The sequence below is a fragment of the Oncorhynchus nerka genome, linkage group LG22, assembly GCF_034236695.1.
Source record: "Oncorhynchus nerka isolate Pitt River linkage group LG22, Oner_Uvic_2.0, whole genome shotgun sequence".
NCBI lineage: Eukaryota > Metazoa > Chordata > Actinopteri > Salmoniformes > Salmonidae > Oncorhynchus > Oncorhynchus nerka.
This window is the reverse complement of record NC_088417.1, coordinates 90534905-90557418: the sequence shown is the minus strand read 5'-3', so window position 1 is coordinate 90557418 and position 22514 is coordinate 90534905. Positions and strand designations below refer to the sequence as shown.

Sequence of the window (22514 nt, the reverse complement as noted above, 5' to 3'; positions counted from 1 at the left end):
AATACTATTATTATAGCAACAAGAATCTGGTATTCCTTCTATTGATAATGGAGCAGGTCATAAGAGATCCTATAATTCAGTGAATGATAAGAACTCTTTATGGAACCGGCAACACGTGGGGACGCGAGGAAAAATAGACTGACCTCTAAAGTGTATGATCCATGCATACATTAGGATGAGAATAAGAATGAAACAAACAACAAAGTGGTCTGAGTTCACATCTTTATATTAAAATGCATTAAGTATAGACAATAATGTAACACACACTACAATGTTCCACACGTTCAGAAATGTTGGATGGATGAAGGTACATTTTGTCATGTCATGGATGAGACAGCAGTTTGTCTGACATTTAAGACGACGGAAAGCTTTTGAGCAAAAGAACATACAGTACCAGTCAAAAGTTTGGACACACCTACTCATTCCAGGGTTTTTCTTTATTTTTACTATTTTCTAGAAATATGTGGGAACTCCTTTAACCTGTTAGTCCTATAGGGGCAGTATTTCATTTTTGGATAAAAAGACGTGCCCGTTTTAAGCGCAATATTTTGTCACGAAAAGATGCTCGAATATGCTTGGAATTGATAGCTTTGGAAAGAAGACAGTCTTACGTTTCCAGCAAAGATTTTCACTGTGAGTCCCTTAGAACAAATGTTTCGGGCAAAACCAAGATGTATGACCGACCAGGAAATGCACAGGATTTCTGAGGCTACGTTTTCCATGATCGCCTTATATGGCTGTGAATGCGACAGGAATGAACGGACTCTTTCTCTTGTTTCCCCAAGGTCTCTGCAGCATTGTGACGTATTTGTAGGCATATCATTGGAAGATTGACCATAAGAGACTACATTTACCAGGTGTCCCGCTAGGTGGCTGCGTGGCAATTGGTGCGCAAAAGTCAGGTCCCGGTATTTTTCCATTCAAATCTCAGAACAAACCAGGCTACAAGGACGGTGCTTTCAACGGAGAGAAATATGACAAACCACCTTCAGGATTGATTCAAACAACGTTTTCCATGTTTCAGTCAATATTATGGAGTTACTTCGGAAAAAAGTTCGACATGTAGGTGACTGAATTTTCGGTTAGTTTCGGTAGCCATATGCATAGTAACAAAAGGGAACGATGTGTCCTACACAAGAATCTTTCAGGAAAAACTGGACATATGCTATGTAACTGAGAGTCTCCTCATTGAAACATCTGAAGTTCTTCAAAGGTAAATTATTTTAATTGATTCCTTGGCTGGTTTTTGTGAATATGTTGCGTGCTAAATGCTAATGCTAACGCTAAGCTAGCTATCACCACTCTTACACAAATTAGTGATTTTCTCTGGTTCTAAAGCATATTTTGAAAATCTGAGACGACAGGATTGTTAAGAAAAGGATAAGCTTGAGAACAGGCATATTTATTTTGTTTCATTTGCGATTTTTAAAAATCGCTAACGTTGCGTTATGCTAATGAGCTTGAGGCTGTAGTAACGATACCGCATGCGGGATGGGGCGGACTAAGAGGTTAAGATTGCTGGAAAAGCATTCCAGGTGAAGCTGGTTGAGAGAATGCCAAGAGTGTGCAAAGAGGTCATCAAGGTAAAGGGTGGCTACTTTGAAGAATCTCAAATATAAAATACATTGACTTGTTTAACAGTTTTTTGGTTACTACATGATTCCATATGTGTTATTTCATAGTGTTGATGTCTTCACTATTATTCTACAATGTAGAAAATAGTAAAAACAAAGAAAAACCCTGGAATTAGTAGGTATCCATACTGTTGACTGGTACTGTATGTAGGTCATGATCATCATTAATCTGTGACACAGTACAACAATACATTGTTATTTTAGGCAACATTGTTATTTAGTTGAGTTACAGCAGTAGAAATACAAAATTAAAAACGTAATCATTATCATCATTCTTATGTACAACCCAGTGCCTTACAGAACGACCTCTTTGTTCTCAGTACATTACACAGGCCTTCCTTCCACTGGCATCACAGACTTAAAGGAAAAATACACTGCAAAACGCATTGATGATGTGGCAAGTGACACTTGGCTTCTTGAATGCTGACATGCAAAACATTTTGAGACTGTATCAAGAGTGGACTAGTGAAAAAAATACAAACAAAATGGTTTAGAGTGAATTTTTCCCTTTAAGTAAGCTTAGAAAGATACCATACATTATAAATATGAATGTTAAGGTGCAAAGTCCCCATCCCGACCACACACACACACAGACTGTCAGTAGAGAGTAGGACAGAGACCTCTAACGGAGCATTCAGACAGAAATATATTATGTAGAACAACAAACATGTCTCTCTTACATGTAGAATGAGGAATCATGACTGCTCTATTCATAACATTCAACAATGTGCACCCGACTCTTTCAGAGAGAATGCCAGCTTGACCTCTGACAAACCCTGACCTTTGATGACCCCTGACTCATTCTGCCACATAAGCACACAGCCTGTGATTGACGACCAGACAATACCTGTGTGCCATTTCTCTCCCTGTCAGTAGTGTAGGTCGGTAGGTGGCTGGCTGTGACGCGTTTATGTCTATGTTGGGAGAGTGGTGTCCGTGACTAGGATAACATGGCATAAACTTGATTGATGTGGTCAGAGGTCATGAAGGGTCTTCTAGTACAGAAGCCAGAGGAACAGCTGGTCTCAGAGAGGAGGACGGAACACCAGTCCCTATATAGTAGGATACGTTTGATAGGAGACCAGTAGTATGCCATGTCGGTCACAGCCGTGGAGGGAGGAGTCCCAAAGGGGGAGGTTCTGTTCTACGTCTGTGGGTGGAGTCTGAGGCAAGGGAGGGCTACACCCATCTATCTGTCTCTGCAATTCCAGCCACTGAGCTCCCATGCTTTGAGCCCAGCCAGGCTCAGACAGCCCAGAAAGTGCACTGTGAGGACAGCGCCAGGACCAACCACTAGTGGCCTCTGTCTTGATACGGTTACACCAAGTAACCGGACAGACCCAAGGCTGCTGCTTATATATCTACAGTTACCCAGTACATAATGTTTACCAGGTTCCCCTCAACTTTCAAGTCAAGGCTTCATCAGTAAGATACTCTTCCTCATATAACTCCCCCTCAGCCCACTATACAGCACCCAGCTCCTATCCTGCTGAACTTCACAGGAAGACCACACTCAAAACATCATCAGTCACACAGGTAACTGCCAAAATAAAGGAAATGGCAACATAAAGTGTCTTCATAGAGCGCTGGGGCGCCACGAGCCAGAACTACTTCAACGTACCCAGGGCATAGATTCTACAAGTGAAATTCCATCATTTGGTGTTTTGTTGATGGAAAAACGCCATCTCAGGCTCCGCTAGAGAAGCTCCCATAAGTGTTCAATGTGGTTGAGATCTGGTGACTGAAACGGCCATGGCATATGGTTTACATCATTTTCCTGCTCATCAAACCATTCAGTGACCACTCGTGTCCTGTGGGGGGTATAGCCATGGTAGCCAAAATAATGACATGTCCAGCATTTTAATACATGGCCATAATGATGGGATGTTAATTACTTAATTAACTCAAGAACCACACCTGTATGGAGGCATCTGCTTTCAAAATACTTCCTATCCCTCATTTAATCGCTTCCATTACTGTGGCAGTTACCTGTACAAACATACATACTCATGCACACTCCCCTTAACACTGACACACACATTAATAAACACACCCATACATACACTCTGGTGTGCTCAGTTTTCACTCATGTTTATTCATAAGCATGTTCAGAATCACACATATATAGAAAAAGAAAGGTATCATAGATCAGAAATGAGAAACGCTCAGTTTGAAAAGAAGGAGGCTGTTATTTAACTCTGGTAGTACCTAGATTACAGTTGGAGTTGTTGTTGGTGCAAGTAGTCTGGAGAGAGGACAGTAAAATGAAGCGCTGTCTTTCCCATGTCTGGAGAGAGGACAGTAAAATGAAGCGCTGTTTTTCCCATGTCTGGAGAGAGGACAGTAAAATGAAGCGCTGTCTTTCCCATGTCTGGAGAGGACAGTAAAATGAAGCGCTGTCTTTCCCATGTCTGGAGAGGACAGTAAAATGAAGCGCTGTCTTTCCCATGTCTGGAGAGGACAGTAAAATGAAGCGCTGTCTTTCCCCTGTCTGGAGAGAGGACAGTAAAATGAAGCGCTGTCTTTCCCATGTCTGGAGAGAGGACAGCAAAATGAAGCGCTGTCTTTCCCATGTCTGGAGAGAGGACAGTAAAATGAAGCGCTGTCTTTCCCATGTCTGGAGAGAGGACAGCATAATGAAGCGCTGTCTTTCCCATGTCTGGAGAGAGGACAGTAAAATGAAGCGCTGTCTTTGCCATGTCTGGAGAGGACAGTAAAATGAAGCGCTGTATTTCCCATGTCTGGAGAGAGGACAGTAAAATGAAGCGCTGTCTTTCCCATGTCTGGAGAGGACAGTAAAATGAAGCGCTGTCTTTCCCATGTCTGGAGAGAGGACAGTAAAATGAAGCGCTGTCTTTCCCATGTCTGGAGAGGACAGTAAAATTAAGCGCTGTCTTTCCCATGTCTGGAGAGAGGACAGTAAAATGAAGCGCTGTCTTTCCCATGTCTGGAGAGAGGACAGTAAAATGAAGCGCTGTCTTTCCCATGTCTGGAGAGAGGACAGTAAAATGAAGCGCTGTCTTTCCCATGCCCGGAGAGAGGACAGTAAAATGAAGCGCTGTCTTTCCCATGCCCGGAGAGAGGACAGTAAAATGAAGCGCTGTCTTTCCCATGTCTGGAGAGAGGACAGTAAAATGAAGCGCTGTCTTTCCAATGCCCGGAGAGAGGACAGTAAAATGAAGCGCTGTCTTTCCCATGTCTGGAGAGAGGACAGTAAAATGAAGCGCTGTTTTTCCCATGTCTGGAGAGAGGACAGTAAAATGAAGCGCTGTCTTTCCCATGTCTGGAGAGGACAGTAAAATGAAGCGCTGTCTTTCCCATGTCTGGTGAGAGGACAGTAAAATTAAGCGCTGTCTTTCCCATGTCTGGAGAGAGGACAGTAAAATGAAGTGCTGTCTTTCCCATGTCTGGTGAGAGGACAGTAAAATGAAGCGCTGTCTTTCCCATGTCTGGAGAGGACAGTAAAATGAAGCGCCGTCTTTCCCATGTCTGGTGAGAGGACAGTAAAATTAAGCGCTGTCTTTCCCATGTCTGGAGAGAGGACAGTAAAATGAAGCGCTGTCTTTCCCATGTCTGGAGAGGACAGTAAAATGAAGCGCTGTCTTTCCCATGTCTGGAGAGAGGACAGTAAAATGAAGCGCTGTTTTTCCCATGTCTGGAGAGAGGACAGTAAAATGAAGCGCTGTCTTTCCCATGTCTGGAGAGGACAGTAAAATGAAGCGCTGTCTTTCCCATGTCTGGAGAGAGGACAGTTCAGGTAACTCTCTACAACTCCTTCCTTACCTGTTAAATATCAGTAGTATAAAGACCAATGTTGAAGACTTTTCTTTTCTGTTTATTTTTTAATTAAGTATATCATTTAGTTTGGGGCAGTGGTACCTTTGAACTCAGTCCTTATTTAAAACTCCTGTCGTGGTGAGGTTTGGTTCACTCCGGTCAAGTTAGTGGCTGGTACCCCTGATCAGGGGGAGGAGGGGGGAGGCTGGGAGAGGAACGGGTCGAGGTTTGGGAGCAGCAGGGAACGGTCTGTGGTCGAGGAGGAGGGTCTCAGGTTAGGTCGTCTCCTTCCCCTGTGCTCCGGTCACGGTCTTGATGGAGGTTAAGGTTCTGTTGAACCAGGTCTTCTTGGCTGCCTGGACCTCGTTCAGGGCCAGACCCAGGGTGTGCTCCAAGTCCTGCAACATACAGAAAGGAGGTTAGGCAAGGGGCAGCATAGCTAGCCTGGGGTAATGGGACAGGAGACTAAGCCTAGAAATCATTCAAACTTGTATTGCCTCAAATTCCCTTCAGGAATTAATTCATGAATTGTTATGATATAGCAGCTGAATTTAAATGAAGTGACATCAGTAGACATCAGTTGCTATAGCCAGGTGAGTTCAGTTGCTATAGCCAGGTGAGTTCAGTTGCTATAGCCAGGTGAGTTCAGTTGCTATAGCCAGGTGAGTTCATTGGTCTGGGTTAGGGTCAGGGGTCAGTGCCTGTATCATTGGTCTGGGTCAGGGTTTGAGATCAGTACCTGTATCATTGGTCTGGGTCAGGGATAGAGGTCAGTACCTGTATCATTGGTCTGGGTCAGGGGTCAGTACCTATATCATTGGTCTGGGTTAGGGTCAGTACCTGTATCATTGGTCTGGGTTAGGGTCAGGGTCAGTATCATTGGTCTGGGTTAGGCTCAGTACCTGTATCATTGGTCTGGGTTTGGGTCAGTACCTGTATCATTGGTCTGGGTTAGGGTCAGTAGCTGTATCATTGGTCTGGGTTAGGGTCAGTAGCTGTATCATTGGTCTGGGTTAGGGTCAGGGTCAGTATCATTGGTCTGGGTTAGGGTCAGTACCTGTATCATTGGTCTGGGTTAGGGTCAGTAGCTGTATCATTGGTCTGGGTTGGGTTACCTGTATCATTGGTCAGTAGCTGTATCATTGGTCTCAGTAGCTGTTCATTGGTCTGGGTTAGGGTCAGGGTCAGTATCATTGGTCTGGGTTAGGGTCAGTACCTGTATCATTGGTCTGGGTTAGGGTCAGTAGCTGTATCATTGGTCTGGGTTAGGGTCAGTACCTGTATCATTGGTCTGGGTTAGGGTCAGTAGCTGTATCATTGGTCTGGGTTAGGGTCAGTAGCTGTATCATTGGTCTGGGTTAGGGTCAGTACCTGTATCATTGGTCTGGGTCAGGGGTCAGTACCTGTATCATTGGTCTGGGTTAGGGTCAGTAGCTGTATCATTGGTCTGGGTTAGGGTCAGGGTCAGTACCTGTATCATTGGTCTGGTTCAGGGTCTGAGTCAGGGTCTGGGTCAGTACCTGTATCATTGGTCTGGGTCAGTACCTGTATCATTGGTCTGGGTCAGGGTCAGTACCTGTATCATTGGTCTGGGTCAGTACCTGTATCTTGCACTCTGCCTCCACCAGTTGTAGTTTGGTCTGGGCCAGTTCCAGCTCCATCTCTCTGAGCTGGTTCTTCAGACCCTCCTTCTCCTCGTCCGTCTCTTCCTCGCTGCCCTCCTTCATCTTCCTCACTGCCTTTAGACGACCCTCCTTGTTGAAGAGGATAGAGCACTTCTCACAGCCCTCCACCTTCAGCTGGGGGAGAGACAGATATCATAGACCAGGTTACAACATTGCATCTCTAACCCTAACCTTATCCCATTAGAGATGACCCTACTTGTTAAGGAGGACACTGTACTTCTCACAGCCCTCCACCTTCAGCTGGGGGAGAGACAGATATCATAGACCAGGTTACAACATTGCATCTCTAACCCTAACCTTATCCCATTAGAGATGACCCTACTTGTTAAGGAGGACACTGTACTTCTCACAGCCCTCCACCTTCAGCTGGGGGAGAGACAGATATCATAGACCAGGTTACAACATTGCATCTCTAACCCTAACCTTATCCCATTAGAGATGACCCTACTTGTTAAGGAGGACACTGTACTTCTCACAGCCTTAGACCAGGTCACAGGTTATTCCACAGGTTATTTACACTATATAAATCAGGTCAGGATATACCACAACAATATATAAACTAGATACAAGTTATTCCACTACACACTATATAAACCAGGTACAGGTTATAACACTACACTATATAAATCAGATACAAGTTATAACACTACACTATATAAATCAGATACAAGTTATAACACTACACTATATAAATCAGGTACAGGTTATAACACTACACTATATACATCAGGTACAGGTTATAACACTACACTATATAAACCAGGTACAGGTTATAACACTACACTATATAAATCAGGTACAGGTTATAACACCACACTATATAAACCAGGTACAGGTTATAACACTACACTATATAAACCAGGTACAGGTTATAACACTACACTATATAAATCAGGTACAGGTTATAACACTACACTATATAAACCAGATACAAGTTATAACACTACACTATATAAACCAGGTACAGGTTATAACACTACACTATATAAACCAGGTACAGGTTATAACACTACACTATATAAACCAGGTACAGATTATAACACTACACTATATAAACCAGATACAAGTTATAACACTACACTATATAAATCAGGTACAGGTTATTCCACTACACTATATAAATCAGGTACAGATTATAACACTACACTATATAAATCAGGTACAGATTATAACACTACACTATATAAATCAGGTACAGGTTATAACACTACATTACATAACTCAGGTACAGGTTATAACACTACACTATATAAATCTATACTATATAACTCAGGTTCAGATTATAACACTACACTTTATAAATCAGGTAGAGGTTATAGCACTACATTACATAAATCAGGTACAGGTTATAGCACTACATTACATAAATCAGGTACAGGTTATAGCACTACATTACATAAATCAGGTACAGGTTATAGCACTACATTACATAAATCAGGTACAGGTTATAGCACTACATTACATAAATCAGGTACAGGTTATAGCACTACATTACATAAATCAGGTACAGATTATAACACTACACTATATAAATTAGGTACAGGTTATAACACCACACTATATAAACCAGGTACAGGTTATAACACCACACTATATAAACCAGATACAGGTTATAACACCACACTATATAAACCAGGTACAGGTTATAACACTACACTATATAAATCAGGTACAGGTTATAACACCACACTATATAAATCAGGTACAGGTTATAACACTACACTATATAAATCAGGTACAGGTTATTCCACTACACTATATACATCAGGTACAGGTTATAACACTACACTATATAAATTAGGTACAGGTTATAACACCACACTATATAAATCAGGTACAGGTTATAACACTACACTATATAAATCAGGTACAGGTTATAACACCACACTATATAAATCAGGTACAGATTATAACACTACACTATATAAATCAGGTACAGGTTATAACACTACATTATATAAATCAGGTACAGGTTATAACACTACATTACATAACTCAGGTACAGGTTATAACACTACACTATATAAATCTACACTATATAAATCAGGTACAGGTTATAACACTACACTATATAAATCAGGTACAGGTTATAACACTACACTATATAAATCAGGTACAGGTTATTCCACTACACTATATAAATCAGGTACAGGTTATAACACTACACTATATAAATCAGGTACAGGTTATAACACTACACTATATAAATCTACACTATATAAATCAGGTACAGGTTATAACACTACACTATATAAACCAGGTACAGGTTATAACACTACACTATATAAATCAGGTACAGGTTATAACACCACACTATATAAACCAGGTACAGGTTATAACACTACACTATATAAACCAGGTACAGGTTATAACACTACACTATATAAATCAGGTACAGGTTATAACACTACACTATATAAACCAGATACAAGTTATAACACTACACTATATAAACTAGGTTATAACACTACAAACAAGTTATAACACTACACTATATAAACCAGGTACAGGTTATAACACTACACTATATAAACCAGGTACAGGTTATAACACTACACTATATAAACCAGGTACAGGTTATAACACTACACTATATAAACCAGATACAAGTTATAACACTACACTATATAAATCAGGTACAGGTTATTCCACTACACTATATAAATCAGGTACAGATTATAACACTACACTATATAAATCAGGTACAGATTATAACACTACACTATATAAATCAGGTACAGGTTATAACACTACATTACATAACTCAGGTACAGGTTATAACACTACACTATATAAATCTATACTATATAACTCAGGTTCAGATTATAACACTACACTTTATAAATCAGGTAGAGGTTATAGCACTACATTACATAAATCAGGTACAGGTTATAGCACTACATTACATAAATCAGGTACAGGTTATAGCACTACATTACATAAATCAGGTACAGGTTATAGCACTACATTACATAAATCAGGTACAGGTTATAGCACTACATTACATAAATCAGGTACAGGTTATAGCACTACATTACATAAATCAGGTACAGATTATAACACAGGTTATAACACTATATAAATCAGGTACAGGTTATAACACCACACTATATAAACCAGGTACAGGTTATAACACCACACTATATAAACCAGATACAGGTTATAACACCACACTATATAAACCAGGTACAGGTTATAACACTACACTATATAAATCAGGTACAGGTTATAACACCACACTATATAAATCAGGTACAGGTTATAACACTACACTATATAAATCAGGTACAGGTTATTCCACTACACTATATACATCAGGTACAGGTTATAACACTACACTATATAAATCAGGTACAGATTATAACACTACACTATATAAATCAGGTACAGGTTATAACACTACACTATATAAATCAGGTACAGATTATAACACTACACTATATAAATCAGGTACAGGTTATAACACTACACTATATAAATCAGGTACAGGTTATAACACTACATTACATAACTCAGGTACAGGTTATTCCACTACACTATATAAATCAGGTACAGGTTATAACACTACACTATATAAATCAGGTACAGGTTATTCCACTACACTATATAAATCAGGTACAGGTTATAACACTACACTATATAAATCAGGTACAGGTTATAACACTATATAAATCAGGTACAGATTATAACACTACACTATATTTATTTATTTTACCTTTATTTAACCAGGCAAGTCAGTCAAGAACAAATTCTTATTTTTAATGACGGCCTAGGAACAGTGGGTTAACTGCCTTGTTCAGGGGCAGAACGACAGATTTGTACCTTGTCAGCTCGGGGGTTTGAACTCGCAACCTTCCAGTTACTAGTCCAACGCTCTAACCACTAGGCTACCCTGCCGCCCCATATAAATCAGGTACAGGTGGTTATAACACTACACTATATAAATCAGGTACAGGTTATAACACCACACTATATAAATCAGGTACAGGTTATAACACCACACTATATAAATCAGGTACAGGTTATAACACTACACTACATAAATCAGGTACAGGTTATAACACTACACTATATAAATCTACACTATATAAATCAGGTACAGGTTATAACACCACACTATATAAACCAGGTACAGGTTATAACACTACACTATATAAATCAGGTACAGGTTATAACACCACACTATATAAACCAGGTACAGGTTATAACACTACACTATATAAACCAGGTACAGGTTATAACACTACACTATATAAATCAGGTACAGGTTATAACACTACACTATATAAACCAGATACAAGTTATAACACTACACTATATAAACCAGGTACAGGTTATAACACTACACTATATAAACCAGGTACAGGTTATAACACTACACTATATAAACCAGGTACAGGTTATAACACTACACTATATAAACCAGATACAAGTTATAACACTACACTATATAAATCAGGTACAGGTTATTCCACTACACTATATAAATCAGGTACAGATTATAACACTACACTATATAAACCAGGTACAGGTTATAACACTACACTATATAAATCAGGTACAGGTTATAACACCACACTATATAAACCAGGTACAGGTTATAACACTACACTATATAAACCAGGTACAGGTTATAACACTACACTATATAAATCAGGTACAGGTTATAACACTACACTATATAAACCAGATACAAGTTATAACACTACACTATATAAACCAGGTACAGGTTATAACACTACACTATATAAACCAGGTACAGGTTATAACACTACACTATATAAACCAGGTACAGGTTATAACACTACACTATATAAACCAGATACAAGTTATAACACTACACTATATAAATCAGGTACAGGTTATTCCACTACACTATATAAATCAGGTACAGATTATAACACTACACTATATAAATCAGGTACAGGTTATAACACTACACTATATAAATCAGGTACAGATTATAACACCACACTATATAAATCAGGTACAGATTATAACACTACACTATATAAATCAGGTACAGATTATAACACTACACTATATAAATCAGGTACAGGTTATAACACTACATTACATAACTCAGGTACAGGTTATAACACTACACTATATAAATCTATACTATATAACTCAGGTTCAGATTATAACACTACACTTTATAAATCAGGTAGAGGTTATAGCACTACATTACATAAATCAGGTACAGGTTATAGCACTACATTACATAAATCAGGTACAGGTTATAGCACTACATTACATAAATCAGGTACAGGTTATAGCACTACATTACATAAATCAGGTACAGATTATAGCACTACACTATATAAATCAGGTACAGGTTATAGCACTACATTACATAAATCAGGTACAGATTATAACACTACACTATATAAATCAGGTACAGGTTATAGCACTACATTACATAAATCAGGTACAGGTTATAACACCACACTATATAAACCAGATACAGGTTATAACACCACACTATATAAACCAGGTACAGGTTATAACACTACACTATATAAATCAGGTACAGGTTATAACACCACACTATATAAATCAGGTACAGGTTATAACACTACACTATATAAATCAGGTACAGGTTATTCCACTACACTATATACATCAGGTACAGGTTATAACACTACACTATATAAATCAGGTACAGATTATAACACTACACTATATAAATCAGGTACAGGTTATAACACTACACTATATAAATCAGGTACAGATTATAACACTACACTATATACATCAGGTACAGGTTATAACACTACACTATATAAATCAGGTACAGATTATAACACTACACTATATAAATCAGGTACAGGTTATAACACTACACTATATAAATCAGGTACAGATTATAACACTACACTATATAAATCAGGTACAGGTTATAACACTACACTATATAAATCAGGTACAGGTTATAACACTACATTACATAACTCAGGTACAGGTTATAACACTACACTATATAAATCAGGTACAGGTTATAACACTACACTATATAAATCAGGTACAGGTTATAACACTACACTATATAAATCAGGTACAGGTTATAACACTACACTATATAAATCAGGTACAGGTTATAACACTACATTACATAACTCAGGTACAGGTTATAACACTACACTATATAAATCTACACTATATAAATCAGGTACAGGTTATAACACTACACTATATAAACCAGGTAGAGGTTATAGCACTACATTACATAACTCAGGTACAGGTTATAACACTACACTATATAAATCAGGTACAGGTTATAACACTACATTACATAACTCAGGTACAGGTTATAACACTACACTATATAAATCTACACTATATAAATCAGGTACAGGTTATAACACTACACTATATAAATCAGGTACAGGTTATAACACTACACTATATAAACCAGGTACAGGTTATAACACTACACTATATAAATCAGGTACAGATTATACCACTACACTATATAAATCAGGTACAGGTTATTCCACTACACTATATAAATCAGGTACAGGTTATAACACTACACTATATAAATCAGGTACAGGTTATAAATCACACACGTTTTTTTCTGGGGGTAAACCGAAGTCTACACCCCTTCGTCGTTGACTGGTCAACAGTAGTGATTCTTCAATCAAATCTTTGTTGTCATTCAATGAGAGACTACTCGTTTACATTTTTTAACTGAAAGCAATATGAGTTAGATGTAAAATTGCGTGACTAAGATTTATTTGGCAAAAACGTCAAAATAAATGACATATCTTGAATTATCTTAGATTAAATAAAGCTGGCTATTTTGAGGGAGCGTATACTGGCTACGGTTTCAAAATGGAAAAACAGTTCTATTGTCAGTCTTAAGGGAGTATATAAGCACCGCCCCACCCCCGGGTGGTGTGGGATTGAGTCAGTTCAGGCTGCAGCTGCTGTAATGGACAGAGTGGTTGTAAGGAGGCTGGCAAGGGGATGAGAAGAGGTTTTAAGTGTCAGGCTGAGTGTCAGGGTGAGGGTCTCTCCTCCACTGGTGAGACAGTCCCCAGCTGCTTCAAGAGCCCTCTCATCCACTCCATCACCACACCTAGCCTGGACATGAGAAACACTACTGCCCTGGCTGTACTTACCATCCACTATCACTGTTCACAAACGAAGAACTGGGCTATTCTGTTTGTCATCAAAATGGAATCGCAATGGATTCTTCATCATACTCCTCATATAAGACTACTAATAATTACACTAAGGCTATAATCATGTATACTACACACTTGACATTCTACATGAGACTAACATGTATACATAAACAGCTAATGTTAATTCGCTAAGCAGCACTACAAACACAGCCACACAAAGAGAGCATCAACATATACAGTACTCTGTCAGGTCATGTGATTGATTGTGTGTCTTGTCGGTCATTTGTTTGTGTGACGTCACGTGTTTTAATACAGTGGTCAGTCATATCTGTCATGTGATTGTCGTGATTGTTTGATGTGATTGCGGTCTGTCATGTAATCGTATGTCAGGTCATGTGATGATGGGGGCTCACCCGGATCTTCTCCACCTCTCCCTTGTTGGCGATCTGCTGTTTCTCCAGACGCTCACTGAGCTGAGAGCAGATCTACAGGGATCAACACAGAGGTCAAAAGGTCCAACAGAGCACTGAGGTCAACTCCACATAGACACACAAAACTTGTGGGGACGTATTGGACTGTGTGGGGTAGTCAAAGGTCTGAGGGTGTAGGGGTGGGGTGGAGGAAAAGGTCGGAGGGTGTAGGGGTGGGGGGAGGCAAACGTCGGAGGGTGTAGGGGTGGGGGAAGTCAAAGGTCGGAGGGTGTAGGGGTGGGCAAAGATCTGAGGGTATAGGGGTGGGGGGAGTCAAAGGTCTGAGGGTGTAGGGAGTCAAAGGTCGGAAGGTGTAGGGGTGGGGGAGTCAAAGGTCGGAGGGTGTAGGGGTGGGGGGAGTCAAAGGTCTGAGGGTGTAGGGGAGGAAAAGGTCTGAGGGTGTAGGGGAGTCAAAGGTCAGAGGGTGTAGGGGTGGGGGTGAGGCAAAAGTCAGAGGGTGTAGGGGCAGAGGGTGTAGGGGGGGGAGGCAAAGGTCAGAGGGTATAGGGGTGGGGGAGGAAAAGGTCAGAGGGTGTAGGGGTGGGGGGGAGGCAAAGGTCAGAGGGTATAGGGGTGGGGGGAGGAAAAGGTCAGAGGGTGTAGGAGTGGGGGAGGCAAAGGTCAGAGGGTGTAGGGGTGGGGGGAGGCAAAGGTCAGAGGGTATAGGGGTGGGGGAGGAAAAGGTCAGAGGGTGTAGGGGTGGGGGGAGTGTCTCTAAAATGAGAGGTTGTAAAGTGTGAAAAGATGACAACGGCTCATCCCAAAGACAGCTATCATAAATAATGTAAAACCTGCTCATAACAAACCCTTATCATCCCACAGGTAAACCGCCTCCTTCAAAATAACCACTGTCCTATGAGTGACTCAGAGAAACTATACGTCCCTGTCTGTCTATCTGTGTTTCTCTGTCTGTGTGTCTCTTGTCTGTGTCTCTTGTCTATGTCTCTTGTCTGGTTCTGTATGTCTGTCTGTGTCTCTTGCCTGGTTCTGTGTCTCTTGCCTGTGTCTCTTGTCTGGTTCTGTGTGTCTCTTGTCTGTGTCTGTGTCTGTCGTCTGTCTGTCTGTCTGTGTCTGTCTGCAGTGCCTTAGATCGCTGCCCCACTCAGGAGGCCCTTATCTGTCAGTTGTGATCAAAACATAGTGTAGACAAATGACCTAGACGGCTAATTTACATCCGCAGTCCCTAGGTAAGTAATAAATATGATGTCACTATGTAGAATACAATTTGAAACTACTTTATACATGTAGAACAAAACTAAAAATGGTATATCTCCTGTCAGCTTACCTGTTTGTACTCTCCTATGATGGAACCATTCTTCTTTATCTCAGACTCTGATTTACCCAGCTCCCGTCTGCACATCTCTTTCAGCTGTGGACACACGCAGGCGCACGCAGTGATATTATACACTGAATGAATGATTCTCATGGCTGCCTACTGTGACCTACATGATAACCTCCTCTCAGTCAGCAGTCAACTGTCATTGGGCCTGTATAAACTACCTACAGTAGTGACACACTCAACAAGGAGTGTAATGTAGTCATGAAGAGGACAGCAACAGATGTCCCTTGAGCGACTGTTTCTCTCATAAGTGGACACCATGAGAAATAACGTAGAGAGAGCAGGTAATGACAGGTCCTGTGTTGGGCCAAAGTCCTGGAACACAGGCAGTGGCCACAGTGAATAGGGGAGGACAACATCCCCCTCTGTCTTAAAGAGACAGAAAGACAGAAACAACACTGCTCTCCAATCAAGGTGCATCAACAGACGAGCAATCTGAAGAACATTCAGCGACTCTCCAAAGGACAATGGTATATTTATGGATCAAACCAATACATCAATGTCCATGGTCAGTGGACCTCCGTTCTCTTTTCCAATACTAAAGGAATCTTTTGTTTATTTTAAATGGACAGCAAGCCAGACAGACAGTCAGCCAGACAGCTAGCCAAACAGACAGTCAGCCAGACAGCTAGCCAAACAGACAGTCAGCCAGACAGCTAGCCAGACAGACAGTCAGCCAGACTGCTAGCCAAACAGACAGTCAGCCAGACAGCTAGCCAAACAGACAGTCAGCCAGACAGCTAGCCAGACAGACAGTCAGCCAGACAGCTAGCCAAACAGACAGTCAGCCAGACAGCTAGCCAAACAGACAGTCAGCCAGACAGCTAGCCAAACAGACAGTCAGCCATACAGCTAGCCAAACAGACAGTCAGCCAGACAGCTAGCCAAACAGACAGTCAGCCAGACAGCTAGCCAAACAGACAGTCAGCCAGACAGCTAGCCAAACAGCTAGCCAAACAGACAGTCAGCCAGACAGCTAGCCAGACAGCCATACAGACAGCCAACTAGCCATACAGACAGCCAGCTAGCCAGACAGCTAGCCAGACAGACAGCTATCCCGACAGTCAGCTAGCCAGAGACAGTCAGACAGACAGCTTGCCAGAGACAGTCAGACACAGTCAGACAGACAGCCAGCCAGCTATCCAGACAGACAGCTAGCCAGCCAGTCAGCCAGACAGACAGCTAGCCAGACAGACAGACAGCTAGCCAGCCAGCCAGACAGCCAGCCAGCTATCCAGACAAACAGCTAGCCAGGCAGCCAGACAGACCTGTGCAGACTCCTCCTCTAGTCGTCTCTTCTCGTCCTCTGAATCCACCAGCTTCTGTTTGGTCATCAACAGCTCCTTGTTCAGAGCGTCTGCTTTCTCCTCAGCCTGAGGGACAGACAGACAGACACATGGGTACGGGTAACAGGTCTACTGACATTAGCTAATGCCAAATGACAAGAAAAACCTAGCAGAGTATTAGAAAATGTATAAACACACATACAGGTTTACAGACTTGCACAAGTAAAAAAGGAATCACGAGGGATGTGTCTTACGTTGTCCAGGTCTTTGCGCAGAGCGATTTTGCTGCTGACCAGTTCATGGGCCAGGTCATCATTCTCCTGCTCCAGACGCATGTTAGCCTCCTGGAGACGACGGTTCTCCCTCTACAGGGGAGGAGAGGAGGAAGGTAAGAGTGAGTGAGTGAGTGGAGTGGAGGAGAGGAAGAGGGGGGGAAAGTAGAGATATTGGGAGAGAGAAAGTTAAGAGGAGTCAGTGAGATGAAGAGTGGAAAGAGTAGAGGATTGGAAAACAAGAGAGTAGCCTGCTGCTGATAGAAGAGAGAGAGAGAAACACAAACACACCCTACAGAGCCCCAGGACAACAGTACAATTAGACCCAACCAAATCAGGAGAAAACAAAAAGATAATTACTTAACACATTGGAAAGAATTAACAAAAAAACAGAGCAAACTAGAATGCTATTTGGCCCTACACAGAGAGTACACAGCGGCAGAATACCTGACCACTGTGACTGACCCAAAATTAAGGAAAGCTTTGACTATGTACAGACTCAGTGAGCATAGCCTTGCTATTGAGAAAGGCCGCCGTAGGCAGACATGGCTCTCAAGAGAAGACAGGCTATGTGCTCACTGCCCACAAAATGAGGTGGAAACTGAGCTGCACTTCCTAACCTCCTGCCCAATGTATGACCATATTAGAGAGACATATTTCCCTCAGATTACACAGATCCACAAAGAATTCGAAAACAAATCCAATTTTGAAAAACTCCCATATCTACTGGGTGAAATTCCAGTGTGCCATCACAGCAGCAAGATTTGTGACCTGTTGCCACGAGAAAAGGCCATATTTATGCTTATTTATTTTATATTGTGTCCTTTAACCATTTGTTAAAACACTGTATATATATAATATGACATTTATAATGTCTTTACTGTTTTGAAACTTCTATATGTGTCTAATGTTTACTGTTAATTTTTGTTGTTTTATTCACTTTGTATGTTGTCTACCTCACTTGCTTTGGCAATGTTAACACATGTTTCCCATGCCAATAAAGCCCTTGAATTGAATTGAATTGAGAGAGAGAGAAGCCTGTTGCTGGTAGAAGAGAGGGAGAGAGAGAGAGAGAGAGAGAGAAGCCTGTTGCTGGTAGAAGAGAGGAGAGAGAGAGAGAGAGAGAGAAGCCTGTTGCTGGTAGAAGAGAGAGAGAGAGAGAGAGAGAGAGAGAGAGAGAGAGAGAGAGAGAAGCCTGTTGCTGGTAGAAGAGAGAGAGAGAGAGAGAGAGAGAGAGAGAGAGAGAGAGAAGCCTGTTGCTGGTAGAAGAGAGAGAGAGAGAGAGAGAGAGAGTAGCCTGCTGCTGATAGAAGAGAGAGAGAGAGAGAAGCCTGTTGCTGATAGAAGAGAGAGAGAGAGAAGCCTGTTGCTGATAGAAGAGAGAGAGAGAGAGAGAGAGAGAGAGAGAAGCCTGTTGCTGGTAGAAGAGAGAGAGAGAGAGAGTAGCCTGCTGCTGATAGAAGAGAGAGAGAGAGAGAAGCCTGTTGCTGATAGAAGAGAGAGAGAGAGAAGCCTGTTGCTGATAGAAGAGAGAGAGAGAGAGAGAGAGTAGCCTGCTGCTGATAGAAGAGAGAGAGAGAGAAGCCTGTTGCTGATAGAAGAGAAGAGAGAGAGAGAGAGAGAGAGAGAGAGAGAGAGAGTAGCCTGCTGCTGATAGAGAGAGAGAGAGAGAAGCCTGTTGCTGATAGAAGAGAGAGAGAGAGAAGCCTGTTGCTGGTAGAAGAGAGAGAGAGAGAGAAGCCTGTTGCTGATAGAAGAGAGAGAGAGAGAGAAGCCTGTTGCTGATAGAAGAGAGAGAGAGAGAAGCCTGTTGCTGGTAGAAGAGAGGGAGAGAGAGAGAGCAAGTAGCCTGTTGCTGATAGAAGAGAGGGTGAGAGAGAGAGAGTAGCCTGTTGCTGATAGAAGAGAGGGTGAGAGAGAGAGCAAGTAGCCTGTTGCTGATAGAAGAGAGAGAGTAGCCTGTTGCTGATAGAAGAGAGGGTGAGAGGGAGAGAGATAAGCCTGTTGCTGATAGAAGAGAGGGTGAGAGAGAGAGCAAGTAGCCTGTTGCTGATAGAAGAGAGAGAGTAGCCTGTTGCTGATAGAAGAGAGGGTGAGAGAGAGAGAGTAGCCTGTTGCTGATAGAAGAGAGGGTGAGAGAGAGAGAAAGTAGCCTGTTGCTGATAGAAGAGAGGGTGAGAGAGAGAGTAGCCTGTTGCTGCTAGAAGAGAGAGTAGCCTGTTGCTGATAGAAGAGAGAGAGAGAGTAGCCTGTTGCTGATAGAAGAGAGAGAGAGTAGCCTGTTGCTGATAGAAGAGAGAGTAGCCTGTTGCTGATAGAAGAGAGAGAGAGAGTAGCCTGTTGCTGATAGAAGAGAGAGAGAGAGTAGCCTGTTGCTGATAGAAGAGAGAGAGAGTAGCCTGTTGCTGATAGAAGAGAGAGAGTAGCCTGTTGCTGATAAAAGAGAGAGAGAGTAGCCTGTTGCTGATAGAAGAGAGAGAGTAGCCTGTTGCTGATAGAAGAGAGAGAGTAGCCTGTTGCTGATAGAAGAAAGAGAGTAGCCTGTTGCTGATAGAAGAGAGAGAGTAGCCTGTTACTGATAGAAGAGAGAGAGTAGCCTGTTGCTGATAGAAGAGAGAGAGTAGCCTGTTGCTGATAGAAGAGAGAGAGTAGCCTGTTGCTGATAGAAGAGAGAGAGTAGCCTGTTGCTGATAGAAGAGAGAGAGTAGCCTGTTGCTGATAGAAGAGAGAGAGTAGCCTGTTGCTGTCTTCCTGTTTCAGTGGACTGGTGACATATATAATGTTACACTATTCTTATAAATAACATCCTCTGAGAACAACCTTGGTAAAAAAAAAATGGACCTGTCTGCAGTCCACATTCACCTGCACTGCAGACATGAATGGCATTACAACTAGCTAATGGATTCCACTGGGCTGGGATTGGATATGTGTACAAGTAGGTGTACACAGTCTATTTCAGAGACTCCCTGGATCACTGAAGTGTTCTGTGATTACCATCTCTCTTGGGAGAAGATAAGAAAAGTCAATATAATAGAACGACTGAAAGCAGGTAAACAATCTAAAACATTGATTGATGAATTGGTTGAGTGTTCGTACCTCATATCTCTCAATGGGAGGCTCCTGCTGCTCCTGCTGTTCTCTCATGCTGTCATATTCCTTCTCATACTTCTTCAGCTTCTTCTGGCTGATCTGTTGAGACAGGGACAGACCCAGTGTAACTGGACAACATCTACAGATGCACGTACAGTAGACGACACAGAGGTGAAGGCTCCCCATAGCCTCTGTCTGATTACAGCTCTAGTCATGGAGCAAAGGCATCTTTGATGACAGTACCAGTCAGGTGACTGGTATCTACACACAAACCTGTGTCAAGCACGAGCTACTTGAAGGTGATCCTGCATGTACAGTATAGCACCTCTTCCTATTTAATAAAGACCCATGAACAATCATGCATCTGTCTGTGTGACGCAAAACAAGCTTCATTAACATTTCTTTCAATGCCCTCCTCTTCCCTTCCCTTCCCTCCTCTCCTCTCCCCTTCCCTCCCCTCCTCTTCTCTCCCCTCCTCTCCCCTTCCCTCCTCTTCCCTCCCCTCCTCTTCTCTCCCCTCCTCTCCCCTTCCCTCCTCTTCTCTCCCCTCCTCTCCTCACCCCTCTACTTCCCTCTTCTCTCCCCTGCTGTGCGTGTGTGTGTGCGTGCGTGTGTAAATATGCTCTTTCTCCAGCAGGCAGCTCGTTGTAAATGAGATCTATTTAGCCGGCTGTCATTTCCTCCGGCTCAGACCACAGTACAGAACCGGGTCAGTTGTGGAGGAACGGTCCATAATGAACCCAGTGATGGATTCAGCTATAGTGGGTAACCTGGCTACATTACTGACACCCCTGCTATCATGGCTCAGGAGCTAGTGGGCGTGTTTGTATCTGGAACAGCACAGCCTACATGACTTTCAATGCTAGCCTTCAATATTGAATGTGTGTGTGTGTGTGTGTGTGTGTGTGTGTGTGTGTGTGTGTGTGTGTGTGTGTGTGTGTGTGTGTGTGTGTGTGTGTGTGTGTGTGTGAGTGTATGCGTATTGTGGCAAATGAGATTTAGGTGGGTCCACAGTCCACAGTGAGGTTGAGACAGAACGGCAGGCACTGTGATAAAATTAGAGGGTTGAAGTCAGGAGGTGCCAATCTAGACAGAGACTCAATCTGTCCCAGTCCGACAGCTGCTGTCCCAGTCCGACAGCTGCTGTCCCAGTCCGACAGCTGCTGTCCCAGTCCGACAGCTGCTGTCCCAGTCCGACAGCTGCTGTCCCAGTCCGACAGCTGCTGTCCCAGTCCGACAGCTGTTACAGCTGTCTGTCTGTCTGTCCCGTCCGTCTGTGTGTGTGTGTGTGTGTGCGTGTGTGTCTGTTGTTAGAGTTCACTTCTAATCCTGCACCTGAGCGCTATATAAACCACACACACACAGGAACCAGGCTCTGGAACTAAGTACATTTATGGAACAGCACAACCACACAACTACAGTGCTTACAAAAAAGGGAAGGATATGTGTGTGTCTGTGCCTGTGTGTGTGTGTGTGTTTCACTGTGTATGCACTATACAGACTGTGTGTGTGTGTGTGTGTTTCACTGTGTATGCACTATACAGACTGTGTGTGTGTGTGTGTGTGTGTGTGTGTTTCACTGTGTATGCACTATACAGACTGTGTGTGTGTGTGTGTGTTTCACTGTGTATGCACTATACAGACTGTGTGTGTTTCACTGTGTATGCACTATACAGACTGTGTGTGTGTGTCACTGTGTATGCACTATACAGACTGTGTGTGTGTGTGTGTGTGTGTGTGTGTGTGTGTGTTTCACTGTGTATGCACTATACAGACTGTGTGTGTGTGTGTGTGTGTGTGTGTGTGTGTGTGTGTGTGTTTCACTGTG

The 22514-nt window shown here is 42.2% G+C and overlaps 1 protein-coding gene across 1 annotated transcript in view; it reads right to left on the bottom strand.

Annotated features, from left to right (window-relative positions):
• Positions 1-208: 208 nt before the first annotated feature.
• LOC115115946 (rab GTPase-activating protein 1-like) overlaps positions 209-22514 on the bottom strand; it is a 159991-nt gene continuing 137685 nt past the window's right edge. Inside the window, 7 exon segments of the mRNA XM_065007562.1 lie at positions 209-5809; positions 7013-7210; positions 14643-14714; positions 15985-16068; positions 17307-17411; positions 17579-17689; positions 20693-20785. Of these exon segments, the coding sequence (XP_064863634.1) occupies positions 5687-5809; positions 7013-7210; positions 14643-14714; positions 15985-16068; positions 17307-17411; positions 17579-17689; positions 20693-20785 (786 nt within the window). The 3' untranslated portion in view covers positions 209-5686.